Source organism: Mirounga angustirostris, unplaced genomic scaffold, assembly GCF_029215605.1.
Source record: "Mirounga angustirostris isolate CCGP_5_RB_7025 unplaced genomic scaffold, mMirAng1.0.hap1 SCAF_12, whole genome shotgun sequence".
NCBI classification, from domain to species: Eukaryota; Metazoa; Chordata; class Mammalia; order Carnivora; family Phocidae; genus Mirounga; species Mirounga angustirostris.
In genome coordinates this window covers 54,219,802-54,242,062 of record NW_026991720.1, presented here as the reverse complement: position 1 = coordinate 54,242,062, position 22,261 = coordinate 54,219,802, and the positions used below count along the sequence as shown (strand labels likewise).

The 22,261-nt window shown below is 35.9% G+C and overlaps 1 protein-coding gene across 2 annotated transcripts in view; it reads left to right on the top strand.

Annotated features, from left to right (window-relative positions):
• The window catches only part of ITGB8 (integrin subunit beta 8), a 78,746-nt gene extending 70,945 nt beyond the window's left edge, over window positions 1–7,801 (top strand). For both annotated transcript variants that reach the window (XM_045864594.3, XM_064575183.1), the window contains exons 13-14: window positions 2,098–2,261; window positions 2,355–7,801. In XM_045864594.3, the coding sequence (XP_045720550.1) occupies window positions 2,098–2,261; window positions 2,355–2,477 (287 nt within the window). In that variant the 3' untranslated portion in view covers window positions 2,478–7,801. The remainder of the gene's footprint in view (window positions 1–2,097; window positions 2,262–2,354) is intronic.
• Window positions 7,802–22,261: the final 14,460 nt, after the last annotated feature.

Here is a 22,261-nt window from a genome sequence, read left to right as displayed (position 1 = left end):
GCTACTATTATTTCTAGTCTCTCCTCAAACCTGTAAAGATAATTCCAACTCTTAGACTGCACAGAAGAATAAACTGTCTCCAGTTTTGTTTCCTTATTCCCTTGCATCCACACTGATCTTAGCCCATAATGAATTTGGCTTTGAAAAGAGCCCATGTGCTGCCAGCTGGGGCTGCAGCAATCACTCCAGAAAGCCAAGTGCCTTTTCTAATAAATAGAGCCCTTTCTGTCAACATGTCATTTATTATGTTAAGTAAACAAACCTACTCTGACCTAAGTGTGGTTACAAAAAGTATTCCCTTAAAGCTCCTTAGGAAAAGCCCTTGCTTGACCTAGACTAAGATGAGAGCCATGGCCAGGGCTAAATGTTTGTCTATCCAAAATGACATTCTAAAATGCATGCAGATTTGAGCCTGAAGATGTCCTCTATCCTAACCCATTAGAAATATTTGTAAAATTTATTGGTAGCTAGGGGGCTCCCCTCCCCTTCACAACTATGGTGGAAGGAGAGAGAAAGAGCATTTGTTAGCCACCTCTATTATCTGTCCACTCAATCACACTTAAAGGGTGTTGTTCCAGTCTTCTGGCTAAGCTCCTCCTAGGCAAGAAGCCAATAAGTGGGATTAAGCCACGTGTCCCCTTTAAGGATCTGCTTTAGCTGATTGACTAGTTCTAAGTCAGCCAAGGGAAATGACAGTCTGTCAGGATGAAAGGCATGCTTGTCACAAACCTGAAGGTCACTGTGGAAGACTCCAAGGACACCACCTTTGAATAAAGTATCTTGGATTCTCTCTGTGTGAGAGACCAGTAACAACAGGAGACTTGTGCTTGCTTTTGGTCTTTCTATTCCAATTAGTAGTCCTTTGGACTCTCTTTAGCCTTTCTTTCAAGAAACCTTATCACTGACCAAAGAAAACTGGGCTTAAAATGTTCCCACTTGGAGAGGAGCCCTTGCCTCATTTCTGAGTTCTTGGCTTATTCAAAAGCATGCTTGGTCATCCCTGCGAATTCAGAAACAAATTACCCACATTTAGGTGACTGCTCTTCTAAATCTTGGCAGGTCCCCCTCCCAAAAGGACCTCTCAGGGAGACCTTCGGGCATTTAAGTGAAGTCCCCAAAGTCTGGAGAATGGGCAGAAAACACATGCCTCTTTAAGCCAGGAGGTAATTTTGTGTATCTGGGGCAGCTAGTGAATTCTGTGGAATACTGGCATTATTGTGCAATGTTCCTCTTAGATTAGGATAATACTTCTGGCATCCACAGAGCCTGTAGACTTTCCAGCCAGGGTTTGCCAAAAGTCTGGTGTTAAAACAGAGACCTTGTATGCTCCTCCTCTTAATGCAGCATTTTCCTTTTCCAGCGAGTAATTATTTGTCCTTGAAAAAAAATATACAGTGGAATTTTTAGAAGCAAAATATGACAGATTTGGTTGACAAGTAAAAACTAAATTAATAAAAATTGAGGAAAAGAGATTTGCATATTGTCCTGAGCTGGACACTCTTATTCCCTGGAGAGGCTACATGTAATATTAATGGAAATTTACACTACCCTTTCAAAGGAAATACTTATTCATCTACTAGAATAGTACTGATTTTAGCTTCTGCAGTTGTTTACTTTATTTTCCATTACTGCTGTGCAATGAATGAAGAGCAAGCATAACAAGAGAAACATATGCTGATACACAGAGCTGTTAAATAATTTTTAAATCCCATTTTCCACTTAGTGATCAACAATGCACACCACAAAAACTGCTCCTTTCTGTCACAGGTAAAATTTTATTTTGTTAAGGAATTTGGGCACACTCCAGCTAATACAATTAAAGAATCAAGTTGCAAAGAAATAATATTTTTGAATACTTTAATTGTGGCTATTCTCCAAAACAGGGCTTTCTCTTGGAAATATTTTAATAATAAATGTTTAATAAAAATTACAGTTACTTTTTGAATCAGTAGTAATGACATTCTTCTGTTTTGAAAATGTAGATTTGCAAATATCTCTGGTCCTATTAATTGAGATGGAGAACATTGTTTGCTTGTTAGAATCCTTTGATTTACTCATTCCAGTTTTTAATCCATTTATTTGTTTGCTTTATTACAGAATGTTTCTCTAGCCCAAGCTATTTAAGAATATTTTTCATCATCTTCATAGTTACATTCTTGATTGGGTTGCTTAAAGTCCTTATCATTAGACAGGTGATACTACAATGGAATAGTAATAAAATTAAGTCCTCGGCAGATTACAGGGTGTCGGCCACAAAAAAGGTCAGTGAATTCTAAAAAAGAATTACTATCAGTATGTCATTGTCTACTTCCAATATTTAGACTGTTAAGTAATGATATTTTTTCTCCATCAAGGACAAGTTGATTCTGCAAAGTGTTTGCACAAGAGCAGTAACCTACCGACGTGAGAAGCCTGAAGAAATAAAAATGGATATCAGCAAATTAAATGCTCATGAAACTTTCAGGTGCAACTTCTAAAAAGATAAAAAGTACTTTATGGGAAACTGGATTTTTAATATTTGCTCCTAAAAATATATAATTTTAGAAGTCACAGGAGGAGACAAACTGTTCTAGATCATGCCGGTTGCTGGTTGTCCACTTGAATGAAGACTGACAAACATCCTCATCATCATGTGACTCACACCGCTGCTGAATTTTTCAGAGAAAAATGTGTCTTACTACTGTTTGAGACTAGTGTCATTGTAGCACTTTACTGTAATATATAACTTATTTAGATCAGCATAGAATGTAGATCATCTGAAGAGCACTGATTACACTTTACAGGTACCTGCCATTCCTATGCTTCCCAGAGAGAGACAATGCTGTGTCACTACAAGGGTACAGTAATCCCTGCACCAAACGTGTGGATGAAAAAAATAAAAGGCAGTTATGCTACTGTTGCCAAGCACTTCAACAATTGGCAGTGAATAGACAAGAACATCTAGATGGATAAATGGTTAGTGTTTCACTTATTCAAGAGGTTAATAGACAAAACCTTAATTTTGAGGGATATTGCTTTTGAAACTGTGTAGTGTTATGCATGTGTTTGTTTTCTGCTTCTTACAAGATACTGATTTCACCATTCTCTCTTTGCCTTTATATTTTTTCTTTCTTACAGGATAAGTTTATATATGTCACAGATGACTGGATTAAATAAGTGCTAAGTTACTACTGCTATAAAAACCTAATAATACAATGTCACTTTATTAGAATACTGATTTTAAAAGCTGAATGTTTAATAAGGGACACTGTAAAGTAACATCAAAATCGAACAGCTTCGTTGTGTGCAGATGTGGAGTCTTACATATCTTCTTACCTGATAAACTGGATGCTTCGCCATTTCATTTGTCTAATCATCAGGTTGAAGATCACAAGGTGTTTAGAAACTCTGCCTCAAAGTGCCACATTTTTTAGTGAGTTCTCTCAGATATTTACTCCAAGTAGACATTAGCATTTTTCTAATTAAAAGCTATATTATGCTATATTATTTTCACCCCTCAGTGCAGCATAAAGAGTTCTTTCCCTGAATCACCTCAACCGTACTCACCAGAATTTAAAAATATACATGTGGAGGAGGATAGACAATATCTTAGAAATAAGCTAATTCATCCTTTTACTTAGTCAGGGAACTGAGGCTCAGAAAGTTTAAATGATATCTTAAAAAACGCCCAAGTGATTAAGTGGCAGCATTTGAAGAGAACTTCTGTCTTCTTATTGCCAGGTAGTGTTCATTGCACCATATCATGCTACCTCTTGATTCTTTAAAATATTTGATTGGAAGTATTTTTGAATGTGATATACTGGAGTCTTGAGTATGACATGAGAAAATTTCAAAGCAAAGCAGAAAAGAGTAACTCAAACTGAATTCCATGACTGGCTTCCATTCTTTCCTGCTAATCAGCTTCTAAGAGAATGCTGCATGGCCTAACTACAGGGAAATCCATTCACACCACAGCCTGTGAGTTGTGCAGTGCTCAGCCTGAGAGCTTGATACAGAGGCCATGAGCTTTTATCTTCCCCCATGGAAACTTCTTCACAATTACCATATCCCTACAGACCTATTCAGTCTGATTTTGTTGGCTATAAGTCCAATAGCCCTTTGTGTAGTACAGAGCTTTGCCTATGAAAACAAAGTAATTTGTTTAAAATGTTTTCTTATAATTAACTTCCCAAATTTGTCTTCCAGCACTTGAAGAAAGGCCAGATATTTGCATTTTAATGAAGACAAACTCCCACCCCATATTTTACCCCAAAGAGGATTTTAAAACATATAATAAGTTGTTCTGGAGCAAACAAGCACAGCAGCTCCATTAACTTGTCCCCTACAGCCAAGCAATTATGACGCTAAGTTGAACTGTATTTCCTTCCACTAATGAGATTGGGGACACTGACATAATTCAGTACTGTGACTCACTTGTGTAAGACACCTTTGATCACTAAGGATAACATAAAGATCATACTTTGCAGGCTGCCTGTCACACACAGTATCCATTTTAAAAAGAAAAATTGGATACCTGATAGCTCTCCAAAAGGAAAAAGTGGAAAACATCCATTCATTAAAATGCTGACAATTTAAAAAATGAACATTATAATGTTCGTAAGCTAATCTCCACGTGGAATGAATTATCCAAAGGAGCATAATAAAATGAAACCCTTAAAAATCAAGGGTTTATATTTTTATGCTCTCATTAGTTTGCACTAATATAATGGACCAAGGCTGTTATAGGAAAAGACAAACTTCCTGATAGGCACTTCCATGCTTGATGATGACTGTAGTTATGCTTGTGATGTCTTGTGCTTTCTTTTTTTACTTAAAGACCTGATTCTTAAAGATTTTAGAGCTTATATTTTACTTGAATAATGGATATTTTCCTGTAAAGTGGCTTATGAGAAGAGAATTAATATTTGACTAGTTAGAATTAATTAAAAGGTAAGGGAAAACAGGGTATTCTTATTCTTAGTTTAAATAATTTCTGTAAATAGAGCCTATTTTCAATTAACATGACCACAGGAGCCTTTTGAGATTCATGATATTAAACAAATAATGAAATGTTAAGTAGTTAACACAGAACTTGAACAACACTTTTGGTACGATAGCATTTTGTGCTCTAAAGTATGTAATGATTTAGAAATGTGCCATATACACACTACAAGATAACTGTATGCATTCTGCTTCTCTGGGAACATCTTTACACCACAGGGTACATGGATTTACAAACATTTGGTATCTTCTTTGGAAACTTATTAACATGTATGAAATCATAGACATTCTCTGCAAGACTCAAAAATTCACTTAAAAATCTGATTATGTACTGAATGTTCAATATAGCTTTAGTTTATAAGGATACAAAAATCTAAGGTTAACAGAGTAGATTTCTTTGGAGGCAGATTTTTCAAAACTGAAAATTGGTAGATGCATCAAATACAACACTTCACAAAAGGAAAAATTCCAAATTTTTAAAAAACATTATCCCTTTAAAATAATCCCACTGAAAATATTCTTATGTATGACAACAGATATCCATGAGACACTGAAATATGATTATGATGAACTATAAAAATTTTTCTCCATAGAATTATATTCCTTCTGGTTACATGGTATATAGTAAATTAGACTCAATGGCTTTTCCTTCCTTACTTACTCCTGGTTTTCCTACTCACGTTTCCTCAGATTGCCCTAAAACTCTGAGCTCAATAAGGCTTATTGTGAAAAAGAACTCAATGTAATGGTATAATGAAGTTCTCCATTTCCAAACATCTCTTAATGATTTCAAAATTTATCATGTAACTGAACCAAGACATACACATTAAAAACTAAGAATTAAAAATTGTCACAGCCATTTGAGCTTCTCAGGTCTAAAGGGTTTGAGATCTGTATCTTTAGTAAAAGTATTGAGTGAAATATAGCTATTTGGGAGTTCAATCATGTGCATATTGTATTGTTTTATATACTCAATATTTAATTTACAACTATCCTTATTTATATTGACCTTAAGAACTCCATTTCATACAATGCAAACTGAGATATATTTTCAGAGAAGTATAGAACTAGCATTCTTTCAGATCATTTCCTTTTTCTTTTATAATTACTGTGTGGCAATTTTATTATGGATAACTGATTATTCATATTCATATTTCATTGATTCTAAGATATCTGCTTTTCAATTTCACATTTCTAAAATTGTGATATATCTTGCAATCACTGGCATCTTAGATGCAGTGTTTGAAGTTGTACTTGAATAAGTATTACACTAATTCACCTTTAAATGTTCACGGGGATAGGAACATTCCTTTTCTTAAAAATATTTGAGAACCCGTTTATGATAACATGTGAGGCCAATTTTCAGTATAACTGAATCACATACAACTCATCATGGAGCCTGTCTGATTATGAGCTCAGATCCTGCAGACCTTTAGGTTATAAAAGTTCTTCATCTTCCTATGTATACTTTGTGCTAGTGGCTACGATTTCAGCAAACCTAACTTAACTGACAAGAATGGGTGGGTTTCTCCCAGTTTTGCTAACAGATTTTTAATCTTTCTATTCCTTTCTAAAGAATACTTTCATATGATCATCTCACTTTTAAACAGAATTAACTGGAAAAATATATGAAACCATCACAATTAGATATTGTAGCATCTTGTATGTCTTATGTCAATGACAGATGAAAAATATGATACAAGCAATCAGTACTGTAGGGAAAAAAACTTTCCCTTCAAGCCCTCTCATTTTTTTTATACTTCTTTCTCATTTCTGCCCTTTTGTTTGATTTTTTTCTTTGGCTTTGATGAATTTACCTTCAAACCCATATAATGACTGTCATAAAACTGCATATTTAAGTTATTTGAATTATATGAAACAATTGTTCAGCTATCTGGGCAGCTGTTAATGAAATACCTGAGAGTAATAACACTACTCTTTTATCTACCTGGCAAACTTCCCTGCATAAAATCTACCTTTGTAAGCTAACTGTATTAATCAGATTTCCAACCTCTATGACGTATTTCAGTTAAAATTATTTAATCCAACAATATTAAAAAACAAAACAAAAAACTGCAGTTATCAAGGATGGAAAATGTGTGATTTGTGTAAAGAACATTTACTAACTTTACACTGTACCACAAATAAATGTGATTTTGATAAGAATTCCCCATAATGACAAAATTCATGGTACATAAATTTTATTAAGAATGTTGGATATGAAATATTTTAATTCTAAATTATAAGAAAATATAAATTTGCACATAATATAGAAATTCATTTTGTGTATATTTAACATAACTTTAAAACTATTTTACATTTATCAGCTACTTAAGTTTTTTAAACATCTGCAAAAATAATTTAGAAATGTTTTTAAATTATCAGTAATATAACCTTATTTGTTTCATTTAACAAGTCCTGTTTTTGTAAAAAATAAAATTAATATAGAGTGTATTTTTAAATTAAAATATTTGAATTTAAAATAGCTCTTATGAAACAAAGAAATTCTCATTAAACAAGTTTCTTATTATTTCTGGCTTTGAATTATACATAGTTAAATTGCCTTAAATGACATGGAAAATTGGGGAATAAGATAATTTCAGAAACTATACTATGAACATGTTCATGTAATTCTGATTGACTACTAACTTCTGTTTTATGTATTTATTAAAGAGCTGACACTGTAGTTTGTTGTGAGATGTTTATTTTTCTAACAGAGCTTATAATAGTTATGACAAGGCATTTAATTAATGCATCATTCTGTTTAAAAGTAGGTATTAATCAGTATGAAATTTTATGTTTTAAAATAAAAATGTAAAGACCTAAGAATACACAGAATGCTTCTTTGTTTACCATTTGTGTTACATGACCCTCAGAGCTGCCAGAAAATAGCACATTTTCATACAAGGAAATGTAATATCATCCATACATTGTCATTGGTAGAGGACATTACATAATTCCAAAAAGCTACTACTTCTAGGAAGTTGTAGAGCCAATGATAAAGACGTGGGGTCATCCAAATTTCTCTCTTCCCTTTTGCGAGCTCCCCAAAAGTGGAAGCAGAAAGAACATCTGAATTACAGAGAACTGAAAAATTTGCTAAAAGATAAGTCAGGCTTTTTTTACTAGCCAGAGACTTCTACCATTACCTTGATACAAATAAACTTCAATTGCCCATTCTTGAGAGCCATACTTAAATAACTGAAATTTATGGAATACCTTTGTGTTGTGATTTTTCTCTGTTTAACTGAGGGGTGAAAGTAAGCAGATGAGGGGACAAGTTAAAAGTCAAATAGGACATGTGGACAGATTGCCTGTCATTAAGGAATTTTAATAGTTTGAAGGAAAAGGTATGTGTAGCACATCTGTAACTAGAACAGTTGCACTGGAAAGATCAGATGGAATCTATCAGGAGGTCTCCCAAGGACTGAATTTTTGAGAATTCATCCCAGTTGGGTTCAGACTACAGTCTTTCAGGCTCAGAATCGTGATTTTTTTTATGAGTGCTGTTTGGCCCCATTCTTCCCTTCCATCTTCAATAAAAGGACCCGAGTTTCAGTACAGCAACACAGCTAAGATTTAACTACCCAGATTCCTTTGCAGCTAAATGTGATCAGAGGACTAAATGTGGCCAGTGAAATGAGAGAGGAGGGAGTATGTGCAACCCTGGATCTCACTTCCTCTTTGTCTCTTTTTGTTGTCTGGAACAAGTGGAGCGGCTGTCTTGGCCAAGGAAGCCCCGTGCTGAAATTGTCAGAGCTTCCCCTTCAGCCATCAGCTGCTTACCTCAAGACTGATACCTGGTAGGGAAACAATCCTTTTAGCTAAACCACTGCATTTGATGTTATAGCAGATAATCTACACTCTGACTAACAATGTATTCTTTATATAATTGTCTCACTGAATCTTCAGCAATACTAACTAGCATTTCCCTTGATTTTTCAAATAAGAAAAGCAAGGCAAGGAGGTGTTAAGGACCTTGTACAAATACACACAGCCAGCAAGTTGCCAATGCAGAATTCATGCCCAGATCTGTTTTTCTCTCCGTAAATGACTGATTATATGTTTTGTGAGGATAGATTTTACTAGTGTAACTAGTTTTACTAGTCGAACTATGTCCCCATGCCCCCCCAAAAAGTGCAATAAATTAACTTGGAGGGTTAATGTATGTGCAAAAGTACTACACAGGAAAGAGTGACTAAACCTTAAAAATGAAAAAAAAAAAATGCTAATACAGTCATGTTGGAGTTACACTAGAGTACGTCCACAGAGAAGAGCATTTGGCCTGGACTTTGAAGGAAAGGTGAGTGTGGACATATAGAAAGGTGATGTCAGGGAGAGTTAGGGGAATGGTAAAGCAGACAAAGGTGAGAATTCCATGCAAGAACATTGAAATCTTGTTGAGATACACCACTGGATAATAAAAGGCAATAACCTACAGGTCCTAAGTTTTGAATTTGATTTCCAGGGTTAAAAGTTTGAATTTTGGCTACTAGGAAAAAGCAAACCCTGAAGTTTTTACATTGAAAAATGATATTATTGGAATTATACATAGTTTGGCATATACTCACAAAAACCAAATATAATTTCTTAATTAAACATTAATTTCATACCCTCTAATGTTGTCAATACTTTTTAATACCACTAAGGTTGAATCACTATGTTGTACACCTGAAACTAATATAACATGTGTCAACTCTACTCAATTAAAAATTTCTTTTTAAATATTATTAAGTATTTAATGCTATTAAGTGCTTTTTATACTCTTACACTGTTGGTGGGAATGCAAGCTGGTGCAGCCACTCTGGAAAACAGTATGGAGGTTCCTCAAAAAGTTGAAAATAGAGCTACCATATGACCCAGCAATTGCACTACTGGGTATTTACCCCAAAGATATAAATGTAGGGATCCGAAGGGGTACGTGCACCCCGATGTTTATAGCAGCCATGTCCACAATAGCCAAACTATGGAAAGAACCAAGATGTCCATCGACAGATGAATGGACAAAGAAGATATGGTGTATATATATACAATGGAGTATTAGGCATTGAATGAAATCTTGCCATTTGCAACGACGTGGATGGAACTGGAGGGTATTATGCTGAGTGAAATAAGTCAATCAGAGAAAGACGTATCATATGGCCTCACTGATATGAGGAATTCTTAATCTCAGGAAACAAACTGAGGGTTGCTGGAGTGGTGGGGGGGTGGGAGGGATGGGGTGGCTGGGTGATAGGCATTGGGGAGGGTATGGTGAGTGCTGTGAATTGTGTAAGACTGTTGAATCACAGACCTGTGCCTCTGAAACAAATTACATTATATGTTTAAAAAAAAAAAGAAGAAGAAGAAGATAGCAGGAAGGGAAAAATGAAGGGGGGAAATCGGAGGGGGAAACGAGCCACGAGAGACTATGGACTCTGAGAAACAAACTGAGGGTTCTAGAGGGGAGGGGGGTGGGGGGATGGGTTAGCCTGGTGATGGGTATTAAAGAGGGCACATACTGAATGGAGCACTGGGTGTTATACGCAAATAATGAATCATGGAACACTACATCAGAAACTAATGATGTAATGTATGGTGATTAACATAACATAATAAAGGTGATTTGGTTTGCTTTCTAAAAAAATTTAAAAAAATAAAATAAAAATATATATTATTAAGTATTTAATGCTGTTAAATGCTTTTTATACCAAATTTAAATACTATTTAGTACTAATGTAAAAAAATTGGGAGTATACAAAAGAAAAAAAGTCAAAATCCAACTTTCTAATATCAATCACTTTCACATCTAGGCATATTTTCATTTTATTTTTCTATGTACTTTACCATTTTTATTGTGCAAATAATGCATATTTATTATAAAACATCCAAAAATACCTAGGCACTACCGTTCAAATAAATACTCCTCCAGTGTGACCACACAGCATTGACCATTGCCATTATTTTCTAGAGATATATACCTGTTAGTATCTAAGGTAGAAATATGCTATGAATAGTCTAGTATGAAAATATTTTTTTATTCAAAAACACTTCAAGTTTTTGAATATTATCCCATCCACGAATGTGACACTATCTCTTATATTTACTGAGTAAAGAATGAGCAGGGTTTGATACCAAACATAAAATATTGGTTAAACTTGGGGCGCCTGGGTGGCTCAGTTGGTTAAGCATCTGCTTTCGGCTCGGGTAATGATCCCAGGGTCTTGGGATGGAGCCCCGCATCAGGCTCCCTGCTCAGCGGGAGCCTGCTTCTCCCTCTCCCTCTGCCTGCCACTCTGCCTACTTGTGCTCTCTCTCTGTCTCTCCGTCAAATAAATAAATAAAATCTTAAAAAAAAATTGGTTAAACTTCAGTATTCAACAAGAGGAGATTGGTTGAGTAAGTTGCTTTAGAATGGGAAGGATTTGCATATTTATAATGGCAAAGAAGAAGGAGCCAATGTAGACAGAAATATTTATGTTGGGAAGGTTTGGATTGGTCTAAGGTACAATAAGGAAGCATTTCAATTGTGACAAAAAGGAGCCAGTGAAATGAACTTGAAGAATTTTTATGAAGAAGTAAAAATCTAGACCAAAGTACAAAGGGAGTGAATATGAGCTACTATTGCAAGGAAGATTTGAGAGAATCTGGGGACTGGCTAGATAATAGGTGAAAAGGAAAGAAGTTAGTGGAAGACAATTCCAATGCCAACTCTGAAAGTCACTATAGACTTCTATCCAAATTGGATAGAGCTTCCAATCTGGTCTCACAAACCACATTGTTCTTGCCAATCCATGACTTTTAGACTAAATTTTAATTTCATCAAAATATTTGGCCAGACAAAACTAAAGCTGTGAATTTTTAAACCATGTCAATGATCATGCTTTAAAAATTATCAAAATAAGCCTAACTGCAAGATAGGCAGTATCTCCTTTTAAGCAGTTATTTATATATGAATAATTTGATCATAATTAGAAGCAATGGTAGGCTACCCAAGAAAAATAAATGATACATTGGCTTTCAACTTGGCAATCCTTTAGCTCTTATTCAGACTGGTGCATTATTTAGCATTTAGGGCCTGGTACTGTTTAGACTTCTTCCAGTGAATTGCTTTAAACTTTTAAAAAAATCCTCAGACTACAGTGGTGAGAGGAAAACACTTTCTTTATTGGACACTGTCATACTCTGTGCTGTTTTTACATTGTTATGACTACAAAATACATTCTAACCATCATTAAAGTCATGAGAGATAATCATCCACTTAAGAAAACCTTAATTTGACATTTACAATTTATTTTACATTTTCCACTATTAAATTATAATCTATAAGTTCATGGTTTTCAAAGGGCAGTCCCCAGACCTGCAGCATCAATGTCACATGAAAACTTACTAGAGATGCAGATTTTTGGTTTCTACCCCAAATCTTCTGAATCAGAAACCCTGGGAATGGGGCCCCTCATCTGTGTTTAACATACTCTCTTAAGTAATTCTGATGCATGCCAAAGTTTGAGAACCATCTCCATAAACAGTGAAAACTAGAATCAACAGACCATAAGCTATGGGTTATGCTTACTGGTCAGTACCTGATACTCAATACTCAGTACAGGTACTCAATAAATAAGTGCTGCGTGAGTCAATGATGTTCTGTTTTCTCTGAGCCCCTGAAACATGTCCTTGAGAAAAGACTGTACTCAAAATTTGCTAGTCATTTCTTATAGTTATAATCAAAGTAATAAAATGATTGTCTGGCCTATTATTTTAAAAAAATAAGGTTGACTTCAATTACTTTTTATAGCAAGCCTAACACCTCCAATGTATGTAGAGGCCTACATTAAATATTTTTATTATCTATAGCCAGTTCTCATTTTTCTATCACTGAAACCCTCTCTGTTCTTTCCAAATGCTATATGCATTTATATTTGTGTGCATGCATGAAACATTGAAGGATCTCAACCACTACCTTAATTAACAGGGAAATTCCTAATATGGCCTATGGCATTCCATCTTGGTCAGAGGACTAAATCTTCTCTTCATACTCTCATCCCCACCAAAGTATACAACTTTTCTCCTTCCTCTTCGTTTAATGTCATGAGTGTCCAGGTCTATTTGTTGTCTTCAGGGAATACAAGGGGGGACAGCCACACCAAGGACAGCTGGGCACAGTATCCCTTCCATTCCACTCCCTGGTCACTGGAGTAGAAAATCCTTATGGTCCCTCTTATTTTTAGGACTCACGTTTGTTTATTTTTGTTCTCTCAGGTCTAATGCATCTCTTTCTCCCTTGCCCTAGATCCAATTTTATCTTGTCTTGAAAAAAAAAAATGGATCTACAGACATGTACCCACATTTGTCTCTAGTCCACTAAATTTTGCACTTGTTTTGGTAATATTTCTGCTTTTGTGTGGGCTTGGAAAAGGGACAATAACCCTTATATTACAAATGAATAGCAAAAGGGAAAGAAATATATACATATGTGTATGTAACAGACAGACCCAAAGAATAAAAAATGGCACTGAGAACTGGTTCTGGGACTATGGATCCCTTGGGCCATGGAGGAAATAAAGAGAGGGTAGAGGTGGTAGAGAAAATACCAATCATCACAGATTGGTGTTGACAACATATAAGGCTGTATTCTGGGTCCTATCTCTTCCTAGGAAAAGGGGATGAGTGGCTAGTACTATGTATGTCTACCCTAATTCTAACTAAGTGTATATTCTTATTTTACAAGTTAGAGTAAATTTGAAACAGAATAAATAAGTGCCATTTTCTTTCCTTTCAAATAGCAAAACAATGTCAGACTCTTCTCAAGAATGATTTTGGGTGGCTCAGTTGGTTAAGTGACTGCCTTCGGCTCAGTTCATGATCCTGGAGTCCCGGGATCAAGTCCCACATCGGGCTCCCTGCTCGGTGGGGAGTCTGCTTCTCCCTCTGACCCTCTCATGCTCTATCTCATTCTCTCTCTCAAATAAATAAATAAAATCTTAAAAAAAAAAAAGAATGATTTTGGATATAATTTACAACTCCTTCTCTCCTGACCAGAGAATCTGAAAACAAACAAACAAACAAAAAATGTATTGAAAATATTTCCAAAAATACTGTTTATTATGTTTTTAAAAAGTATTTAGAGGAGGGGGTCCAAGATGACAGCATAAAAAGATCCTAAACTCATCTCCTCCCACAGACACACCAAATCTACAGCTGTAAATGGATCAATTCCCTCTGAAAAAGATCTGAAAACTAGATGAACTGCTCTGCACAATAAAGAACAAAAGGACCACATTGAGAGGAGTAGGAGAGGCAAACCCGTTCTCACAAAAAAACCTACACCTGGTATGGGGACACACAATAAGAAGGGATCTCACCAGAGGCATTTCTCTCAGAGCAGCAAGGATCAGGAACCCCTACTCCTGAGATCTGCGCCAGAGAGACAGCCCCCAGAATACCTGGCTTAGAAAACCAACAGGACTGATATTTGGAAGTCCCAAATTGCTATAGAAAACTGAATTCCCCCTCTTGGATGGCTCACATTCAGTCCTGCTCATCAGGAGACCTAGTGAAAAAATAGCAGTTTGAAAAGCACTCAGACCATATGAGAAAGAGATTCATTTGCTGATCTGGGGACATCAGCTGAAGGGGCTCAATCAGTTGAGAAACTCCCTAGAAGCAGAAACTCTGGTGGATGCCATTGCTGCACTCTCCACACAACCTGCTAGCACAGGTGGGTGATCTTGAATGGAACATCCTCCTGCTGCTTTGCTGGGATGAGCAGGACAAGGGATCACAATACTTGCTGAGGCCAGAGAGTATGTGTGGTTGCCGCACTCCCCTACTCCCTAACTAGGGCGGATCACAGAGTTCTCCTGCTCCCCGCTAACATCTGCAAGTACAGCCAATTGCAATGCTCCTCACTCCCTCATACCCCCTCCCACCCCAGAGCCTGGGGCTGGCCTGTGTGAGAGGTCAAAGCATTCTCTTGCTCTCAGCCCAAAACTGGTGCATGTGGAGACAAGGCACTTTCCTGCTGCATTGCTGAAGCCCATGGAAGGGCACATTCAAGACATTTTCCCCCTGACTTTCAGAAGCCAGCAAGGAGGCTCCACCTGACACACTCTCCAGCTGCCTTGCTAAAGCCAGCAGGCACATATAATTCACATAAGGGACACTCCTTGATTGCCTGGCCCTGGTGGCCCAGGGGGCTAGCATTCCAGAGCTCCACAGTACTGTAACAATTGGAAAGACAGTTCTTGGCAGGCCACCACACCCAGGGCACTGAAACAAGCCCAGTCATCCTGTGAAAAAGGTCTGTTTACTTAGCCTGGAGCTTCAGCCTGAGCGATAGGCTTCAGGTTTCCCACTTATCTAGAGACTAAGGAGGCACTTCCAGGGAACCTAAGCAGGGAGATAGATGCCATCCTAGCACACTAATTGACCACACTACAGCTCAAGGAGACCTCCCAGAAGGTAACTTATACACTCTTCTAAAGCCCTGATTTTTGCAACTGTCATGCAGAGGACACCTCCAGATCTAGTCTGAAGACCGGGAGAGATTACAATTGTGGCCACAAAGAACTGCATATATGTGCAACTTCCAAAAGATACTGCCTGAGAGTCTGGCTTCCAACCAGCATAAAAATAGGTGCTAAATGAGATTTCTTCCTTTGGATCACTAACAGGTCTTGGCACATCCTCAACAATGGTGGCATATCAGGAATAAATCAGGTGGTTCAGATAATCACAAAAGTTCCAAAGACAACCAAGAGCTAGGGCAAGATTAAAGAAAGATCATCACCTATACAAGGTCATTCCTTCAAGACTGAGAGAGATAGCTGTTTTGCCTAATACACAGAAACAAACACAGAGAACCAAGAAAAATTAAGAAATGGAAAAATATGTTTCAAATGAAAGAATAAGATCAAACCTCATAAAAGGACCTTAATGATATGGAGATAAGTAATCCACCTGATAAAGAATTCGAAGTAGTAGTCAAAAAGATGCTTACTGAACTCAGGAGAATGGATGAACACAGTGGGAACATCAACAAAGAGCTAGAAAACATAAGGACTACATCGAAGTCACAAAGCTGAAGAATACAATAACTGAACCAAAAAATATACTAGAGAGAATCAACAGACTGGATGAAGTTAAAAAAAAAAATGGATCAATGAACTAGAAGATAAAGTATTGGAATTCACCCAGACAAAGCAGAAAACAAAAAGAATTTAAATAGTTCTTTCATTTTTTTTTAAGATTTTTTTATTTATTTGAGAGAGAGAGAGAGAGAGGATAAAAGCAGGGTGAGGAGCAGAAGGAGAAGTACACTCCGCACTGAGCTCGACCCCAGGACTCCAGGATCGTGACCTGAGCCGAAGGCAGGCACTCAACTGACTGAGCCACCCAGGCACCCCAGTTCTTTCATTTTTTAAAAAATAATTTAAGGGATCTCTAGGACATCAAGTGGAATAACATTTACATTATTGGGTTCCCAGAAGGAGAAGACAGAGAGAAGAGGGGCAGAAAACTTTTTCAAAGAAATAATGGCTGAAAACTTCCCCAACCTAGGGAAAAAAAAAACCAAATACCCAAATCCAGGCAGTCCACAGAGTTTTAAACAAGATGAACCCAGAGAGAGCCACATCAAGATGCATTATAATTAAAATGTCAGAAGTTATGTTCTGTTGTTTCTTAAATTCCACATATGAGTGAAATCATGTCATTTGTCTTTCTCTAACTGACTTATTTCATTTAGCATAATATTCTCTAGCTCTATCCACATTGTTGCAAACTGCAAGATTTCATTCTTTTTTATGGCTGAGTAATATTTCATTATATATACCACCTCTTCTTTATCCATTCATCAGTCAATGGACACTTGGCCTCTTTCCATAATTTGGCTGTTGTTGATAATGCTTCTATAACCACTGGGATTCATGTATCCCTTCAAATCAGTATTTTTGTATCCTTTGGGTAAATACTTGGTACTACAATTGCTGGATCATAGATGAACATAGAGGGGGAAAAATGAGAGGCAAACCAGAAAACAGACTCTTAACTATAGAGAACAAACCAAAGGTTACTGGAGGGGATGTAGGCAGAAGATGGGTTAAGTGGTTGATGGGTATTAAGGAGGGCACTTGTGATGAGCATTGGGTGTTATATGTGGGTGATGAGTCACTAAATTCTACACCTAAAACTAACATTACACTGTATGTTAACTAACTAGAACTTAAGTAAAAATGTGAAAAAAATATCAAGTTAAAGAGAGAATCTTAAAAGCAGCAAGAGAAAAACAAATTGTTGTGTACAAGGGAAAACCCACAAGGTTATCAGCAGATATCTCAGCAGAAACTTAGCAGGCCAGAAAGAAGTGGCATGAGAGGGGCGCCTGGGTGGCTCAGTCGTTAAGCGTCTGCCTTCGGCTCAGGTCATGATCCCAGGGTCCTGGGATCGAGCCCTGCATGGGGCTCCCTGTTCAGCGGGAAGCCTGCTTCTCCCTCTCCCACTCCCCCTGCTTGTGTTCCCTCTCTCACTGTCTCTCTCTCTGTCAAATAAATAAATAAAATCTTTTAAAAAAAGAAAAAATTAAAAAAAAAAAAAAAGAAGTGGCATGAGATATTCAAAGTGCTAAAAAGAAAAAATTTCCAACCAAGAATACTTTACCTGGTAAGGTCATCAGTTAGATTTGAAGGAGAGTTAAAGAGTTTACCAGATAAGCAAAAGCTAAAGGTGCTCACCACTACTAAACTGGCCATACAAGAAATATTACAGAGACTTCTTTAACCTGAAAATAAAAGGCACTTTTAAGAAAATACACAAAGGTAAAAATCTCACTGGAAAATGTAAACATATAGTAAAGGCAGTGGATTAATCACTTACAAAATATATAAAGCAAATATTATCTAAAGGTGAAACTGACAGCAGTACAATAATAGTAGGGGATTTTAACCCTCCACTCTTACATCAACAGATAGATCATCCAGAAAGAAAATCAATAAGGAGGACGCCTGGGTGGCTCAGATGGTTAAGCGTCTGCCTTCGGCTCAGGGTCCTGGGATCGAGTCCCGCATCGGGCTCCCTGCTCCTTGGGAGCCTGCTTCTCACTCTGCCTCTCTCTCTCTCTCATGAATAAATAAATAAAAAAAAAAAAAAAAGAAAATCAATAAGGAAACAATTGCCTTAAGCAACATATTAGGCCAAATAGACTAATAGATATATACAGAACATTCTACCCAAAAGCAGCAAAATAGACATGCATCTCAAAGGGCATACGGAACATTGTCTAGGATAGATCACATGTTAGACCACAAAAGAAGTTTCAATAAATTCAAGAAAACTGAAATCATATCAAACATCTTTTCCAGTCACAATGATAGAAAACTGAAAATCAATTACAAGAAGAAAATTAGAAAAACTACAAATATGTGGAGATTAAAGATATGTTACTGAAAAACTACTCAGTCATAAGAGAAAAAAAAATCTAGAGACAAATGAAAACAGAAATATGGCATACCAAAATCTACTTGATATGGCAAAAGCAGTTACAAGATGGAAGCTAATAGCAATACAGGCTTACCTCAAGAAACAAGAGAAATCTCAAATAAATAAACTTTACACATAAGGGATTAGAAAAAGAACAAATGAAACACAAAGTTAGCAGAAGGAAGAAAATAATAAAAGTGAAAGCAAAAAATAAATGAAATAGAGACTAGAAAGACAATAGAAAAGATCTCTGAAACTAAGAGCTGGTTCTTTGAAAAGATAAACAAAATTGACAAACCTTGAGCCAAACTCACCAAGAAAAAGAAAAAGAGGGCTCAAATAAATAAAATCAGAAATAAAAGAGGAGCAGTTATAACAGATATAGAAATATAAAGGATCAAACAAGACTGCTATGAACAGTTATATTGCCAATAAGTTGAACCACTAGAAGAAATGGATAAATTCCTAGCAATTTACAATACTCCGACTGAGTCATGAAGAAATAGAAAATCTGAATACACCAATTATTAATAAGGAGATCAAATCAGTAATCAAAAATCTCCCAACAAACAAAAGTCCAAGACCAGACAGCCTCAATGGTATTCTACCAAACATCCAAAGAAGATTTAGTACCCATCCTTATCAAACTCTTTCAAAAAACTGAAGAGGAAAAAAAGCTTCCAAAGTCACTTTATGAAGACAGCGTTGTCCTGATACTGAAATCAGACAAGGACATCACAAAAAAAGAAAATTAAAGGCCAATATTCTTGATGAACATGGATGCAAAAATCCTCAACAAAATATTAGCAACCAGAATTCAATAATACTTTAAAAGGGTTATACACCATGATCAAGTGGGATTTATTCTAGGGATGCAAGGATGGTTCAACATGTCTAAATGAATCAACATGACATACCACATATTAAAAATGAAAGATAAAAATGATATGGCCATCTTAAGAGATGCAGAAAAAACATTTGACAAAATTCAACATCCATTTATGATAAAAACTCTCAACAAAGTGGATATAGAAAGAACATACTTCAACCTAATAAAGGCCATATAAAACAACCCCACAGATAATCACACTCAACAGGGAAAACCTGCAAGCTTTACCTCTAAGATGAGGAACAAGACAAGGATGCCCACTATCCACAGTTTTATTCAACATAGTATTGGAAGTCTTAGCCACATCCATTAGGCAAGAAAAAGAAATAAAAGGCATAAAATTGAAAAGAAAGTAAAACTGTTGCTATGTGCAGATGACATGATAAAACCCCCAAGACTCCACAAAAAAAGAAAAAAAAAAAAAGCCTGTTAGATTAATAAATGAATTCAGTAAAGTTATAGGATATAAAATTAATATACAGAAATCTGTGGTATTTCTACATATTAATAATGGCCTATCAGAAAGATAAATCAAGAAAACAGTCACATTTACATTCATACACAAAAGAATAAAATACCTAGGAATAAATTTAACCAAGGACATGAAAGACCTATACACTGAAAACTATGAGACATTGATGAATGAAATTGAAGAAGACACAAATAAATAGAAAGATATCCCATGCTCATGGATGGAAAAGCACATATTAATTTGTCTATACTACCCAAAGAAATCCAAAGATTCAATGCAATCCCTATCAAAATTCCAATGACATTTTTCAAAGAACCAAAACAATTCTAAAATTTGTATGGAAACACGTAAGACCCTGGAGAGCCAAAACAATCTTAAGAAAGAGGAACAAACGGGGAGGTATCACACTTCCTGGTTTCAAACTATGCTACAAAGCTATTGTATGGTATTGACACAAAAACAGACACATGGAACACAATAGAGATCCCAGAAAAAAAAACCATGGATATATGGTCAATTAATTTACAGCAAAGGAGGCAAGAATATACAATGGGGAAACAACAGTCTCTTCATTAAATGGTGTTGGGAAAACTGGACAGCTACCTGCAAAAGAACAAAACTGGACCATTATCTTACACCCTACAAAAAATTACCTCAAAATGTCCTAAAAACGGGAGTGTAAGACCTGAACCATAAAACTCATAAAAGAAACATAAGTGGTAGCTCCTTGACATTGGTCTTAACAATGTTTTTTGGCTCAGACCCCAAAAAGAGACAAAAACAAAAATAAATAAATGGGACAGCATCAAGCTAAGAATTTTCGGCACAGCAAAGGAAATCATCAAAAGAAAAAGGCAACCTAGTGAATGGGAGAAGGTATTTGCAAAGTAAGGGGTTAATATCTGAAATATATAAAGAACTCATACAACTCATTAACAAAAAGGCAAGCAATCTGATTAAAAAATGGGCAGAGAATCTAAATAGACATTTTTCCAACAAAGATAGCCAACGGGCACATGAAAAGATGCTCAACTTTACTAATCATTAGGGAAATGCAAATTGAAATGACAATGAGATATCACCTTCTACCTGTCAGAATGGCTATTATCAAAAGACAAAACAAAAACAAATGTTGGTGAGGATGTGGAGAAAAGAGAACCTCATGCACTGTTGATGGGAACAGAAGTTGGTACAGTCACTGTGGAAAATAGTTACGGAGGTTCCTCAAAAATTTTAAAAAAGAGGTACCACATGATCCAGGAATTCCATTACTGGTACTGAATTGAAGAAAACAAAAGCACTAATTGAAAAAGATATATACACCCCCATGTTCACTTACAACAAGCAAGATATGGAAAAAAACCCAAGCATCTCCTGATGAATGCATGGATAAAGAGAAGTGGCATATATATAATGAAATACTACTCAGTCATAAGAAAGAATGACATCTTGCCATTTACAACAACATGAATGGACCCTGACAGTATCATGCTAAATAAAATAAGTCACATAGATGAAGACAAATATCTCATGATTCCACTTATATTTAGAAACTATAAATCAAAACAAAACAAAACAAAATGGAGACTCACAGACAGAGAGAACAGACTGATGATTGCCAGAGGGAAGAGAGATGCAAGAAATGGGTGAAGGGGATTAAGAAGTACAAACTTCTAGTTGTAAAATACATAAGTCACGGGGATGTAATAAATAGCATGGGGAATATAGTCAATATTTTATTAATTTTGTAAGGTGACAGATGGCAACCAGACTTATTATGGTAACCATTTCATAATGTACACAAATGTCAAATCATTGTTGCACACGTGGAATTAATACAATATTTCATGTCAATTATATCTCATTAGATTAAAAAATTAAAGTTCATATTTTAATGCATTTAAGTTCATGAGATTAATTTGCATAAAAATATTAAATTTAATCTGCAGATTGATTTTGTAAATATTGATTACTTTTCACTAGGCAATTTCCTAGCTACCTATTATTTGATGACCATGGTGTTCTCCTTTGCCCTTGGATAATTTGTGAAAAGGCCAATTATTAAGCTTCAAGATTTCATTTCATTGTCATATAAATAGAAGTCTTTGAGTCAAAATTAGATGACTAGAATGGTAACTATACATGTATCTTTTAAATTTCCTCTATTAATAAAAGATAAACATGCAATTTAAGTTTCTTCCTAGCTCCTTAGTCATTCAATAAGAATACAGATACATCTTAACTCTCTACCCTGGTAATGGGTAGATAATGGCCTAATTAGTCAGTAATCATTTGAAAACAAGAGCAGGATAGAAGAAGAAACCCACACACTTCCAAAGAATTGGGGATAAAGTAAATGCATTCTAAAAAATGATGATGAGTGAAGGTGTCAGTGAGTCTTTATGTTAGATGTGGGTGGTTCAAAAATAAAGGAGAGAAATGGGGAACAAAATGTTACAGCAAGA